The following is a 15896-nucleotide window of genomic DNA, read 5'->3' as shown; positions in this document are numbered from 1 at the left end:
TTGAAAGAGGTCAAGATTCAATTAACAATAATAACTCCAGTACTCCAAGAAACATGAAAATGTTATACCATGACAGAACTTGAATAGCTTGTAAGTGTGCTATTGTATTTGTTCCTGTTTCGCATTTTCCACTTAAAGTTTTGAAGAAATACAACCTAAACTTCATTCAATAATTCAATAAGCCTTTTGAATAAAACTCAAATAAGTATCAGTGTATTTCAAATATATAAAGATATAAAACAGAGAGTCAATGTTAATAAAATAATAAAATCTTTTACCTTCTGGATCATAGGTTTGAAAAACTCTCCTGGCTTGTTCTGAAGGAGCCTCAGGGGCAACTAAAGCCATATCCTGAAAAGATATAAAGCATTCTATCAAATAGCTACAAAAGCATAGAATTAAAAACAAACAAAACAAAAACTGAGGAAATTATAACATCTGGAGTCAGAAGACTCTGAGTCACATCTATATCACAGGTGTATGACTAGATAAGTCGCAAAGTCTCTCTGAAAAAATGGGACTAATACTTTAGCCACAGACAACTGTTGAGAATTATATGCGGTTCTTTATATAAAACACTTGAAAACTATATTATACAGATGCCCGTTGCTGTCGAGTTGATTCTGACTCATAGTGACCCTATAGGACAGAGTAGAACTGCCTCACAGGGTTTCCAAGGCTGTAATCTTTACAGAAGCAAATTACCATGTCTTCTTTCCATGGAGTGGCTGGTGAATTTCAAATGCCAACCTCTAGGTTGGCAGCCGAACCCTTAACCACTGCACCACCAGGGCTCCTTATATTAGAAGATAAAACCAAAAAACCTAACCCATTGCCATCGAGTCAATTCCAACTCATAGCGACCCTGTAGGACAGAGTAGAACTGTCCCATAGAGTTTCCAAGGAGCACCTGGTAGATTTGAACTGTCGACCTTTTGGTTAGCAACTATAGCTCTTAACCATTATTGCACCAGGATTTCCATATTATAGACAGTTACTATAAATATGCAATCTGACAAAAATAATGACTTATATATTTGCTTCAACTGTCCAGGCAAGAAAAAATATAACTTAAAATATACTCCAGTTCTAAATAATCACAAATTCAGAGATTCATTATAGCAAAGAATACAGAAATTACACAGCAATACATTTGAGATTTATTACTTTAGTAGCATGTTATACCAATACCTAGTCAAAGATCAGTTAAACAAGTTCTGCATGCTTAGAATTTTAATTTTTTGTAAAGGAACGTCCTAATAGCAGAATTATTTCTTTTCCCCATAAAACTAACTCTATATATCATGACTAATTTCTTTGTCACAATAAGCAATATTACTATTCACCAAATTCTAAGCACAAAAATTCAACATTACATTTGATGCTTCAAAACCTTCACTCCACATATCTAAGCTGCTATGAAAGTCTACTCTTAACCAACATGAATCTAGAATTTAGCCTCCAATTTTTTTTCTTCTAGTCTTAGCTTTGGCCTAAACGTTTGACTTTAATTGTGTTCTTGCAGACAAACCTCACCAGAGAACATCTCTTCCTATCACCTCGAGTCCTTTTTAAGAAGTTGTGGGGTAAAAATTTTAAATAAAAATATAAAATACTGTTCTCCTACAGATACAAATTTTTGTAAGAAATGTATTAATTAACTTTTGTCCTAATCATCTCACCCTTACTCTGTTCACAAATTAAGGAACAAACTATAAAAATTAGAGCAGTTCTGATCCAACCATGAGGACTGGGTTTCTGAAAACATTAATACAATGTTCTGTTTATGTGACCAACAGAAATGGGAACCGTAACAAAGTAATCTATATAAGGTCTTACACATTTTTTAGGTGTTACAATAAAAAATAATAAAAATACCATCTGACATTTTATAACATTAGTAATAACTGGTAACGTACAATTAATTATTTCCCATTTCCCATCCCTTGATAGAAATTGCATTTTCAATGATGTTATTTTGCAGGTAGTGTACCTGCTAAGTGGCATGCTTTATTTACTCTGGCCTAACTTTCAGTGCCTTTCTGATTTTATGATCCAGTCCTTTATTGCTGGACACTTGGATTCTAATCTTTTGCTATTATAAACAATGCAGCACAAAATAAATTTGAACATATCATTTCATACATGTGTAGTTATGTCTGTAAAATGTATCATCATAGTGGGATTGCTGGGTCAAGAAAGAATGTATTTGTGGTTTTGGTATACTGAAGATTCTTGGGTTATATTCACACAACCTGTCTTATTTATCTAGTGCTGCTATAACAGAAATACCACTAGCGGATGGCTTCAACAAACAGATGTTTATTCTCTCACAGTCTAGGAGGCTAGAAGTCTGAATTCAGGGTGCCAACTCCAGGGGAAGGGTTTCTCTCTGTCAGCTCTCGGGGAAGGTCCTTGTCATCAATCTTCCCCTGGCGGAGGAGCTTCTCAGTGCAGGCACCCTGGGTCCAAATGACGTGCCATTCTTCTGGCTCTTGTATCTTGGTGTTATGAGGTCCCCATGTCTTTCTGCTCCCTTCTGTCTTTTATATCTCAAAAGAGATCGGCTTAAGACACAACCTAATCTTGTAGACTGAGTCTTGCTTCATTAACATAACTGCCACTAATCCCATCTCATTAACATTATAGAGATAGGATTTATGACACATTAAGAAAATCACATCAGATGACAAAATGGTGGACAATCACACAATACTGGAAATCATAGCCTAGCTAAATCGATACACATATTTTTGGGGGACACAATTCAGCCATGACACAACCTATTTTGAACAGTATTTCTTAAAACCCTCTTTTTCTTATACACCACCAATACAGCCTTAGCTCTGCTGGGCCAAAACAAGCACTGCAGTGTCAGCTCTGTCCCTTTTGTAAGATTTAGGGAGCAATTATGAACACTGGGGTTTATCATTCCTTAGCTTCCTTTGTCATTCTCAATCCTTAATTGCAATAATTTCTACTTTTATTCTACTATAAGCTTTAGGTCCCTTAACAATTCCCAATCTTACTTCCTTTTTTCTTTTTTTAAAAGTCTTCTCTTTAGAATGGCTGTTGGAATTTGTGTATGAACACCATAACTGAAATTCTGGCTGAGAAGCTGTAGATCAGATTTTATGCAAGGGGGAATTTACAGGAGAACAAGATGAGGATACAGTCATTGCCTCCTTCACCATCTGTCCTATTTCAGCATTTCTTAGTTACTAATAACTGATGAGGAAAAGTTTGAGTTTTAAAATATTACTTAAAACTATGGTCTAAAGAGATGGAAAAAGAATATCAGGCTTTTTCTTGATCAAAAAAGAGAAGAATCTTTTTAGAGGATGGGGTGGCAGAGAATATAATTAAAGCATTACTTTAATATTAATTCGTAGTTAAGTTCTGGGAAATTATCACTGCTTATCAAGTTGGGGAAGCAAGGCAGATTTCACAATTTTTAGTCACTGAAGAAGGTTTATATCAAATTCTCTAGCATTTTAAAGACTTCAGAAAACTCAAGAGAACAAAAAGAGATTAAAGAGAGTTACCTGATGCCCTTGTCTCTAAATTCCAAATGTTATAAAATAAAAAATATACTATGCTAATTGTGATGGTTAAGATTATGTGTCAACTTGGCTGGGCCATGATTCTCAGTGTTTATATGTGATCGCTCTCATGATGGAATCTGCTGTGAGTAGTCAATCAGTTGAAAGGGAGTTTCTTGGGGGTGTGGCCTGCATCAGAATATAAGCAGACGTTCTGGCTTTTTTGCTCGCTCTGGATCCTGTGACTGCTGCCTGTTCGTCTGACCTCTGGTTCTTGGGACTTGAGCTATCATCTTATCTGCCGCTCTAGGGATTCGTCAGTCTTCAAAGACCGTGAGAGGGAGCCCTGCTCTCCGACCTACCAATCTTAGGTTTGCCAGCCCCTGCAGCTACGTGAATCAGGAGAAGCCTTGTGGTCTTGCCTGCCAATCTTGGGATTCGTCGATCTTCACAGCCTGTGAGGAAGAGCCCTGCTCTCCAACCTGCCCATCTTGGGTTCGCCAGCCCCTGTGGCTACATGAATCAAGAGAAGCCTCCATACTGATCCATGGACTTCGGATGTTCCAGCCTCTACAATCGCGTGAGCTGCTTCCTTGATGTAAATCTCTCTCTGTATATATTTATATGCTTTACTGGTTTTGCTTCTCTAGAGAACCCAGCCTAAGACACTAATGTAGTGAAGAATTAAAGCAGACTTAATGAAAAGTTCACTGCATTATCTCTTGCTCCTGGTTAGTTATAAATATATAAAAGACTTGGGCTTTAGAAAATGTGTCATTCTTGCTTGAATAAGCTATACATGCTAGTCTGATATAAAGAGATCAGCTAAATCTTTGGCAAAGGTCTTGGTGCACTCTACTTTATCAAATGTTCATTTAGAGCAGAGGTCAGCAAACTTTTTCTGGAATGGGTTAGTGTCACGGATTGAATTGTGCCCCCAAAAAATATCTGTCAGCTTGGCTGGGTCATGTCTCCCAGTACTGTACAATTGTGTACCACTTTGTAATCTGATGTGATTTCCTTAAGTGTTGTAAATTCAATCACTACGATGTAATGAGGTGGATTAGTGGCAGTTATGTTGATGTAGTCTACAAGATTAATGTCTTAAGCCAGTCTCTTTTGAGATACAAAAGACAGAAATGAGCAGAGACACATGGGAACCTCATACCACCAAGAAAGCAGTGCTGGGAGCAAAGCATGTCCTTTGGGCCTGAGGTTCTTGTGCTGAGATGTTTCCAAACCAAGGGAAGACTGACGCATCACAAGGACCTTCCTCCAGAGCTGAAGGAAAGAGGGGGACTTCTCCTGGAGCTGATGCCCTGTATTAGGACTTGTAGCCTATGGAATGTGAGAGAATAAACTTCTCTTTGTTAAAGCCATCCACTTGTGGTATTTCTGTTAGAGCAGCACTAGATGACTAAGACAGTTGGCTAGTAAATATTTTAGGCTTTGCAGGCCATATGGTCTTAGCAAGATAATAAGCCAATAAATAATGAATGTGGCTGTGTGGTCCAATAAAACTGTATTTTACAAAATCAGACAGTGGGCTGGATTTGGTCAATGGGCCATACAGTTTGCCAATCCCTGATTTAGAGACTATATTTTTCCCCAAAGACTTTAACATTTATTAAACATGCCCACTTTTTGACATGTATCTGGGGGTGTAATGATGTCTTAATCACCTTCATAGGTTTTAGAAAGACATTTTGGCTATCATCTGAAAGAGAAAAAACCAAAACCCAAACCAAGACTGTTGCTGTCAAGCCAATTTTGACTCATAGCGACCCTATAAGACAGAGTAGAACTGCCCCGTAGGGTTTCCAAGGAGCAGGTGGTGAATTTGAATTGTTGACCTTTTGGTTAGTAGGCAAGCTCTTAACCACTGTGCCACCAGGGCTCCAAAAGAGAAAAGAGGGTAGGAAATTCCTGTCAGAAGGAATAGAATCATAAAAAGCAAGGAGATGCAAATTAGTAAAAAGCATGGGAGAACTGAAGGAGTTGAATAGAACTTGGTATGGGAGTAGATGGGAAGTGAAATTAGCTTTGGGGGATAATGAATTTGACTTTGAAGATTTAGCATTTGAAGGTAATACTTAACATCCAAGTAGAACACAGAGAATATCCCAATGCTTGGCACACTATGAACGCTCAATTTGTGCCAACTGTAAGTGTCTTATAGGATATATTAGAAATAGAATATGAGCACTAGTGAAAAGTTAGGGCTGGAGAATCTGCCAGGCAAGATGCTGAAACGATGAAAGCAGATTCATTCAAAGGAGTGTGGATAAAATACTTCCAAAAAGTAATGTAGGTAACTTATCACTTGAAGTTAGGAAGTGTGAAACAAATAACTCAAAACCCTGTACGTAGGATCACCACCACCAAAAAACCCTAACCTAGACAGAAATCCCCACTCCCTTCTCCCCCAAATAGAGCCCAGTGGTACTGGCCAGGTTCTACATAATAAAAATACTAACTATAACTGTCATTACTAATAAAGCAAATTGTGTCTTCAACAACAACAAAAAATCATGTTTTGCTCCTTTGGTCTCTGAGATACACTATTAGCAAACTTGCAAAATTTCTTAGGAATTAACTCTTCCTAATCATACCAGTTATGTTAAGATGTGTTTATCCTAGAGAAGGGAAGAAGGGAATTGAAAATAAAATAAGGAAAAAAAAAAGAAAGAGATTGCCACAGATTCTAATGAAAAGATTCCAAAAGTTTTCATCCACAAATCAAAACCAGGACAGAGTCTTCTAAATTGATTGTGGGTTTGCTTATTTTGAGTGTTTACAATGCTTTTTAGATTTGCTGTAGAAAATGATCCAGTGAAAGCTTGCTTAAATTTAAATAATGTTAAAATGTTCATATATGAAATCAGGAAAAGTTATAAAAACACCTTTTATTCCCATTAAAGTGCTTCATAATGAAGTCTTATTAACTTTCTAATTTGATTTAAAATTACAAATTCTGCCACTAATTTCTACCAATTTAATCTAAACACTTTTGAACAAAGTTCCTAGTATAAAGATCTGTAGCAGAATGATCCATGCAGCAAATTTGGTAATATACTAATATTAAATATATTCCATATTTGCATACCAACTTTGAACAGCAAGTACAGAATTGCATTTAACTAAGAAAGAATGCTTTACAATATTAAGACAAAATATTTTAGTAAGAAATATTATAAGTACTGTATTTTTCTCATTGTACATAAAGGAAATGATCTAATTATAAAAATTATTAAAATATAGTGCTTATAAAATGCATATATGTATGAAGAACAATGTGAAGGATTCTACCCCTCAGACTTCCCATTTCTAAGATTTCAAATATCAATAGCTTTTAAATTAACTTATTTAATCTTATTTTCTCCATCTAACTATCCAAAACCAAAAAATGAAACCCACTTCTCGAGTCAATTCTGACTCAAGGCTACCTTACAGGACAGAACAGAAGCACCTCATAGATTCTCCAAGGCTGTAAATCGTTATGGAAGCCGATTGCCACATCTTTCTCCTGGTGGGTTCAAACTGCCGACCTTTTGGTTAGCAGCTGAGTGCTTGATCACTGCGCCATCCAGACTCCTTTCTAACTCTCCACAACCCATAACTATCCACAGATCCATAATTTTTTGAAGACTGTCAAGCTATCAGATGGTAGAAAAAGACCTAGTCTGTGCATTTAAAGCCACAGTCTAATGGAAGAGAGACAAAATATGCTACAATATGCTTATTTCCATGAATACTAAAGAAAATGATCTTCTGAAATAAAGTTCAAACATGTACTAGTCCCCTTTCACCCCCAAAAAACCTTGAATTATAAATAAGTAAAGTGATTTCAATTATGCAATTCCAAGTTATCCAAGTCAGTAGGGGCATTTGAAAATATTTTCTTTTCTTCATTCCTAGTTGTACCACTTTTGAGAAATCGCAGTGTATTGCATCTGAAAGTCTTTTAGGTGCTCTCAGTAAGAAAGATACTAAACATAAGAGTCAAATATGGAAATGCTATTTCAGTTAGCCATTTAAACCCTGATTTGCCACCAAAATGATTTTTATTCTAAAAATGGTCTCCATATTAGTCTGAGCTAATCAGATACTTTTATCAGAGAACTGTTAGCGTAAACAATTTCTATTTAGCCAATTTACTGGTCAACAGGGATTGCTAAACAATACAGCTTTTAAAATTATCTAGCTTCACCCAACTTTACTTAATTGGGAAAGTGCTACCGAGGGAAGGAAAAAAAATGTCATAATGGGACTACCTAATATCCTGCAGTCATGAAACAAATACCTTTTTCCATGTAGCTCTGTCTGTATTATCAGTATAATTATTCACTGTTCACCATAAACCTTTTAAAATGTAACATTAGCTATCCTTCTAAATACCTAGTAAAATAGAAGTGCTGTCTTCAGTTCGTTAGATATGAGTAGTTAAGTACCAAAAAGGTTTTTAAAGTTTAATCACTATACCTTTCGTCATTATCAAGAGCAATCTGCTGCCACGAGTAATCAAAGAACCTCTGAGAGCCTTACCTAACTTCAGGAAAGATCACACATATATATAAGCTACATTTTAGCTTGCAAACAGCATTCTATAGTGCTATTAAGCTCTCTTCCCATGAAAAGAACAGTAAATTTGGAATCGATAAAAGTATACAATTTACCTTTAGGACTGAAGTAAAATTTCACTTTAAAATCACTTTATAATTAGGTGCCTAGTGACCCTTTGCTGATTAAGCTAAATGAATTAGGAACTACTATAAAATAGATTTTAAGTCAATTAGCAAATTTTCTCAAAGTATTTAATGTTCTTCAGTGCCAATGTTAGCAACAATTCAGTTAATTCCACCATCTGAAAGGGAGCAGGACAGAGGTGTTTTTCTTACTCATACGTTATCTTTTTTTTTTTTTTTCATAATTACTTTTGTTGAGAATATACACAGCAAAAACATACACCAATTCAAGTTTCTACATGTACAATCCAGTGACTTTATTATATTCTTTGGTTGTGCAAGCATTCTCAACCTCTTTTTCTTCCATTATTTTTCAAATACTGCATAAAAGTCCCAGGCTATCTCCATAGCAGCCGGCTGCTATGTAGTACAGATCTGTGTTGCATCAGCAGGGAAGTCAGGGTAGGAAACATAAAGCAGAGCACTTTGAGGTTCTTCCTCCAGAAAAAAGTAAACTCTACATGCACAGTATCCCTGGGTGGTGCAAACAGATACTGCACTCAGCTGCAAACTGAAAGGATGGAGGTTCAAGTTCACCCAGAGGCACCTCGGAAGAAAGGACTGGTGATGTATTTCTGAAAAATCAGCCACTGAAAACTCTGTGGCGCATAGTTCTACTCTGACACACATGGGGTTGTCATGAGTTGGAATCGACTAGATGGCAACTGGTAGTTTAACTGCACAGTGGAATTAAGACAGTAGGAGGAAAAGTCTCCACAGGATATGATCTACTATTATACTATGATCACTACAATTATTAATACTAATGAATGTACTTTTTTCTATTACCATAATTGTACAACTCACTTTACTAACCCTTCCAGACTTTCTCAACCAGTTTCAGCCAGAGAATTCATCCCTAATGCCTTAAGGCTTCCACTGTGTGTAATGACTCTCCTATGCATCTAGAATGCTACTATTTATGTACCAACCTTGGGAGAACTGAGAAAATGGTATCTCAAATCACATTCTGTGTTCTCGGGTTTATATGAAGCATTTGAGGTGAGAAAAGCTGTTAGTCTTTTAACTACCATGTTTCATTAAGAAAACACCTAACATAAGCCATTACTCTCTGGGCTCATGAAAACCTACATAATTAAAAAAAATATATTATCTGACTTTTTTAAATGGTAGAAGTTAATATTATATAATTACCTGGGTAAAAGCTTTCATCAATCTGATGGTCAAAAAGTTGCTTATTTCTAGATTCTTTATATTATTTGAATTTATTAAGTAACTTAAGTAACCTAAGGTGGTTATCACTATTCTCAATTACTTGCTCCTCCCTTCCCTGTGAGATATCACTGTTGGTTCCTTCTGAAGTGCCTTTCTATGGGGTCTATTTCCTCGCCCAACTGACATCAGTCTTGGCTAGGTGACTTGTTTTGGCCAAAGAAATATTAAGTGGAAGTGACATTATGCTAGCTCTTAGCAGAAGCTTGAAGTGCCACTGTGTGGTTTTGACAGTCGTCTTGCTCTTTTTGCTCTGCCAAGAGGACAGCACATTTCAGATAGAGGATGCTTCTTCAGCTCAGATCTTAAGATGAAGATGGCACACAGCACATACCTGCAGCCAATATGTAAATCAGGAGAGAAATAAGCTTTGTTGGACAGTATGGGTGTGTGTGTTGGGGGCGGTGGTAGGAGCTGTGTGCCCTAGCACAGGCAAAAAGAGCATTCACTGCAGAGAATTTAAATATAATAAAATCGACTGTCTAATTCCTTTTTATTGTCATCCTGCCTAGGCAATTCTAAACAATGTCAGTGGTAAAATGCTCCTCCCACCTGGGGTGGACTGCTCTCATTGTTCCCTTCTTGAGTGTCACTTGTAAACTACTGAAATTTTAGGGTTGTTACTGCAGCAAACTGGCAAAAGGAATTAAAACCTCATATTCTGGTCAGGGTTTTATTTTGCTTTTGCCACATATAAATACTCTTCCTATTCGTATTTGTCTTTACTTTTTCCTCTTCTCTCTTCTTCATGCTATGCGGTGATATTGATTTTTAACAATATTAAGCTGCATACAGGGAGTCCACCACATTTATGGACTTGACAGATTAAAAAATTACACTGAATACTTTTATGTTTCATATGAAAATGAATATCTAAAAGATTACTGAAACATCCTATAGGCCAAACAATACTAGTAATTTAACCTTGTTAGGGTTGGATTAGTATGAATGAAAAGTGAGGGACAACACTGCCCTTCATCTACTTTCGCCACCCACCCAAAATCCTACCTTACTTATACATTTTAAACAAGGTTTGACTGATTGCAAAACTGTCAAATTTTATAGCTTTACAAAGAAGATTTTACTGTTTATTCATGCTTGGATATCCATAGTCAGCCTTTCATACAAAATGAATATGAAAACATGGTATAGTGAAGCACAATTTGGGAATAAATCTAATATTCAAGCTGGTCGTGTATCTGATCTCAATCTTTGCTTCCATCTTAACACCCTAGTGCAACTAGTATGGCTCAGTTATATGGAACCATTTACAATTCTCCAAATGTAGTATGAACTTTCACATCCCACATCTCATCTTTTTCATAGCCTTTTCTTTTTTCCAAGCCTAGACTACAGGCCTCATTTCCTGTAAATCTAAACCTATCTGTTCTTTAACTCAAGTAGCATTTCTTCTGCACCCACGTTTCCTCTCTTCCAGTCCCTACTCCACCCTAGTATTTGTTTTTTGTGTTCTAAAGGGAGGAAGTAGGTAAAAGCATAGGCTCAGGAGTCAAAAGATTTGAGTTTGAATCTTGGCTTTAGCATAACTTTGAAGATGTTATTTTTCATTGGCCCCAGACTGTAAAATGTACAATCACAAAAGGACAAATATTGTATGACCTCACTTATACAAAAAGACAGAAAAGACAAATGTATAGAGATCAAAGTTTATTAGTGGTTACCAGGGACAGGAGAGAGGGGGAGAAATGGGGTCAAAAGTGATGGAAAAATTGTATTGATTAAGGGTAGGGCTGCACAGCTCATTATTGTAATTGCTGTCAATAAGTTGTATACCTATAAAAAACTGAACTAGCAAAAGCTGTGTGACAGATATATTTACAATAATGACACACACCAAAAAAAAAAAAAAAAAGAAAAGAAAGAAAGGAAGATTAGTGGCTGAGGCTGCCAATGTACAACTAAATACCACACAGGTTTGGAGGTTTAGGGTCATAGTTTCATGGGCTATCCCAGTTAAGTGGCCTAATAATGTTTTTATTGCTTCTGCGCTATCTTCTAGTTTGACGTGTAGTGCCTGGGGTCTTAAAAGCTACAAGGGGCTATCCAAGCACAACAATTAGTCTCTAGTCACCTGGAACAACAGAGCAAGAAGTACAGTCAGGAATAGAAGCAGGATATGGAATGTGTGGCTAATTGCCTCCATGAACAACTGCCTCTTTTGCCATGAGACCAGAAGAACTAGATGGTGCCTGGCTATCATTACTGAACATTTTGATTGACAATTCCACAGAAGAATCCTGATCAAAAGGGGGGAAATGGAGAACGGAATTCCAAATTCTCATAGACACTAGACTTCTGGAGCTATAGTGCGTAGATGAACCCCTGAAACTACTGCTCTGAGATATCTTTAAACCTTAAAAAAAGATATCCCCTGAAGTCTTCTTAAAACCATAGTTGAGCTTAACTAATAAAAAAGGTCTGCCTTGAGCATTAAGCTCTTTCAAGAACCATCTATATAGGATTAAATTAACAACAGCAATTGAAAGATTAGATAGGAACTTTAGGGGGCAGTGAGTTTATGTTAATGAGATAGGAACAACTCACAAAAGGAGGGTGAGAATGGTTGCACAACTCAAAGAATGTAATAGATATCACTAAACTGTATTATGTAGAAATTTGTTTAATTAGTGTATGTCTTGCTGTGTATATTCTCAATAACAAAAATATAATTTAGCAAAAAAAAAAAGTACATGAAACTGGTACTTACACTCAGAAGGTTGCTTTGAGGATTAAGTAAGGAATGCATGTAAAATACTCACCAAAGTGCCTGACACACAGAAAGCACACAATAAAAGTTAGCTATCACAGTGTAATATTAATCTTTGCGTTTCAACAGTACTTAGCACAATGTCTAACATTTGCAATAACAGGTACTGTGAGAAAACAAAGGTAGTTAGGTAGTATCACTGATCACAAGAAGCAGGAAACTGGAAGAAAGGAGTAACATGGAAGTAGGAGAATCAGCTGTCACAACCTGAATATCCTGGATGGACCATAAGTGCCGAGTAGAATTTGGGTACGGACATTCTGGGTAGTGAATAACATAAATAAAAGCAGAGAAAATAAAGAAAAAAAAATCATAAATTTATTAGCACTTACTGACTTGTCGTTTTTAGGTGCCATCGAGTTGGTTCTGACTTACAAGTGACCCCATGCACAACAGAATGAAATGTTGCTCAGTTTTGCACCATCCTCACAATTATTACTATGTTTGAGCCCATTGTTGCAGCTACTATGTCATTCTATTTCACTGAGGGACTTCCTCATTTTCACTGACCCTCTACTTTACCAAGCACATTGTCCTTCTCCAGGGACTGGTCCCTCCTAATAACATGTCCAAAGTATGTGAGACAAAGTCTCACCATCTTCCTTTCTAAGGAGGATTCTGGCTGTACTTCTTCCAAGACAGATTTGTTCATTCTTCCTGCAGCCCATGGTATATTCATTATTCTTTGCCAACACCATAATTTAAAAGTATCAATTCTTCTTCAATTTTCCTTACTCATTGTCCAGCTTTCATATGCAGATGAGACAACTGAAAATACCATGGCTTGAGTCAGGAGCACTTTAGTCCTTAAAGTGACATCTTTTGCTTTTTAAAACTTTAAAGAGGTCTTTTGCAGCAGATGTGCCCAATGCAATATGTCTGGTTTCTTTTTTTTTTTTTTTAATTATGCTTTAAGTGAAAGTTTACAGTTCAAGTCAGTTTCTCATACAAAAATTTATACACACATTGCTATGTGACCCTAGCTGCTCTCCCTATAATGTGACAGCACACTCCTCCTTTCTACCCTGGATTTCCCGTGTCCATTCAGCTAGCTCCTGTCCGTTTCTGCCTTCTCATCTTTCCTCCGGACAGGAGCTGCCCGTTTAGTCTCATGTATCTACTTGAGCTAACAAGCACTCTCTTCGGGAGTATCGTTTTATGTTCCATAGTCCAGTCTAATCTTTGTCTGAAGAGCTGGCTTCAGGAATGGTTTCAGTTCTAGTCTGAGGGAGAATCTGGGGGCCACGTCTTCCAGGGTCCCTCCAGTCTCAGTCAGGCAGTTAAGTCTAGTCTTTTTACTAGAATTTGAGTTCTGCACCCCATTTTTCTCCTGCTCCGTCAGGGACTCTTTGTTGTGTTCCCTGTGAAGGGAGTCATTGGTGGTAGCTGGGGACCATCTAGTTCTTCTGGTCTCAAGCTGATGGAGTCTCTGGTTTATGCGGCCTCTTTTGTCTCTTGGGCTAATATTTTCCTTGTGTCTTTGGTGTTCTTCATTCTTCTTTGCTCCAGGTGGGTTGGGAACAATTGATGTATCTTAGATGGACACTCACTAGCTTTTAAGACCCCAGACACCACTCACCAAAGTGGGATGCAGAACATTTTCTTAATAAACTTTGTTATGCCAATTGACTGAGATGTCCCCTGAAACCATGGTCCCCAGACCCCCGCCCCTGCTACTCTGTCCCTTGAAGACGTTGGTTGTATACAGGAAACTTCTTAGCTTTCTGTTTAGTCCAGTTGTGCTGACTTCCCCTGTATTGTGTTGTCCTTTCCTTCATCTAAGATAATTCTTACCTATTATCTAGTTAGTGAATACCCTTCTCCCTCCCTCCCCACCCTCATAACCATCAAAGAGTGTTTTCTTCTGTGTTTAAACCATTTCTTCAGTTCTTATAATAGTAGTGGTCTCATACAACATTTGGCTTTTTGCGACTAATTTCACTCAGCATAATGCCTTCCAGATTCATCCATGTTATAAAATGTCTCACAGATTCATCGCTGTTAACACTGCATAGTATTCCATTGTGTAAATACACCCGAATTTATCCATTCGTCTGCTGATGGGCACCTAGGTTGTGTCCATTTTTTGCTATTGTGAACAGTGCTGCAATGGACATAGGTATGCATATATCTATTTCTGTGATGGCTCTTATTTCTCTAGGATATATTCCAAGGAGTGGGATAGCTGGATCGTATGGTACTTCTATTTCTAGCTTTTTTAAGGAGGTGCCACATTGATTTCCAAAGTGGTTGTACCATTTTACATTCCCACCAGCAGTGTATAAGTGTTCTAGTCTCTTCACAGCCTCTCCAGCATTTATTATTTTGTGTCTTTGGATTAATGGTAGCCTTGTTGGGGTGAGATGGTATCTCACTGTAGTTTTGATTTGCATTTCTCTAATGGCTAATAATCGTGACCATATCCTCATGTACCTGGTAGCCGCCTGAATGCCTTCTTTGGTGAAGTGCCTGTTCATATCCTTGGTGCCCATTTTTTAATTGGGATATTTGTCTTTTTGTTGTAGAGATGATGTAGTATCTTTTAGATTTTAGAGATTAGATGCTGATCAGATTTTTCGTAACCAAAATTTTTTTTCCCAGTCTGTAGGTTGTCTTTTTACTCTTGGTGAAGTCTTTTGATGAGAATAAATGTTTGATTTTTAGGAGTTCCAGTTATCTAGTTTCTCTTCTGGTGTTTGTGCATTGTTACTAACGTTTTGTATTCTGTTTATACCATTATTAGGGCTTCTAGCATTGTCCCTATTTTTTCATCCATGATCTTTATCGTTTTCGATTTTATGTTTAGGTCTTTGATCCACTTTGAGTCAGCTTTTGTGCATGGTGTGAGGTATGGGTATTGTTTCATTTATTTGCAGATGGATATCCAGTTATGCCAGCACCATTTGTTAAAGACACTGTCTTTTCCCCAATTAACGGAATTTGAGTCTTTGTCAAATATCAGTTGCACAGGGGGATGAATTTACGTCTGGATTCTCAATTCTGTTCCATTGGTCTATGTATCTGTTGTTGTACAACTACGAGGCTGTTTTGATTACTGTGGCAGTATAATAGGTTCTAAAATCTGGTAGTGTGAGGCCTCCCAAACTGTTCTTCTTCTTTAGAAATGTTTTACTTATCTGGGGCCTCTTCCCTTTCCATATGAAGTTGGTGACTTGTTTCTCCATCTCACTAAAAAATGCCATTGGAATCTGGAACAGGATTGCATTGTATCTGTAGATCGCTTTGAGCAGAACTGACATTTTTTTAATGCTGAGTCTTCCTATCTAAGAGCAAGGTACGTTTTTCCGTTTATGAAGATCTCTTCTGGTTTCTTGCAGTACTGTCTTATACTTTCTTTGTATAGGTCTTTTATGTCTCTGGTTAGATTTATCCCTAAGTATTTTATCTTCTTGGGGATATTGTAAATGGTATTGATTTGGTGATTTCCTCTTCGAAGTTCTCTTTGTTGGCGTAGAGGAATCTAACAGATATTTTTTTATGTTTATCTTGTATCCTGATACTTTGCTGAAATCTTCTATTAGTTCCAGTAGTTTTCTTGTGAATTCTTTGGAGTTTTCTGTGTATAAG

The 15896-nt window shown here is 37.1% G+C and overlaps 1 protein-coding gene across 4 annotated transcripts in view; it reads right to left on the bottom strand.

Annotated features, from left to right (window-relative positions):
- The window catches only part of MINDY3 (MINDY lysine 48 deubiquitinase 3), a 103421-nt gene that overhangs the window by 21727 nt on the left and 65798 nt on the right, over nucleotides 1-15896 (bottom strand). For all 4 annotated transcript variants that reach the window (XM_004379661.3, XM_023734325.1, XM_023734322.1 and 1 more), the window contains one exon: nucleotides 279-351. In XM_004379661.3, the coding sequence (XP_004379718.1) occupies nucleotides 279-351 (73 nt within the window). The remainder of the gene's footprint in view (nucleotides 1-278; nucleotides 352-15896) is intronic.

This window comes from Trichechus manatus, unplaced genomic scaffold (genome assembly GCF_000243295.1).
Source record: "Trichechus manatus latirostris isolate Lorelei unplaced genomic scaffold, TriManLat1.0 scaffold00067, whole genome shotgun sequence".
NCBI classification, from domain to species: Eukaryota; Metazoa; Chordata; class Mammalia; order Sirenia; family Trichechidae; genus Trichechus; species Trichechus manatus.
Note: the sequence above shows the minus strand (reverse complement) of the source record. Positions and strands in the feature narration are given on the sequence as shown.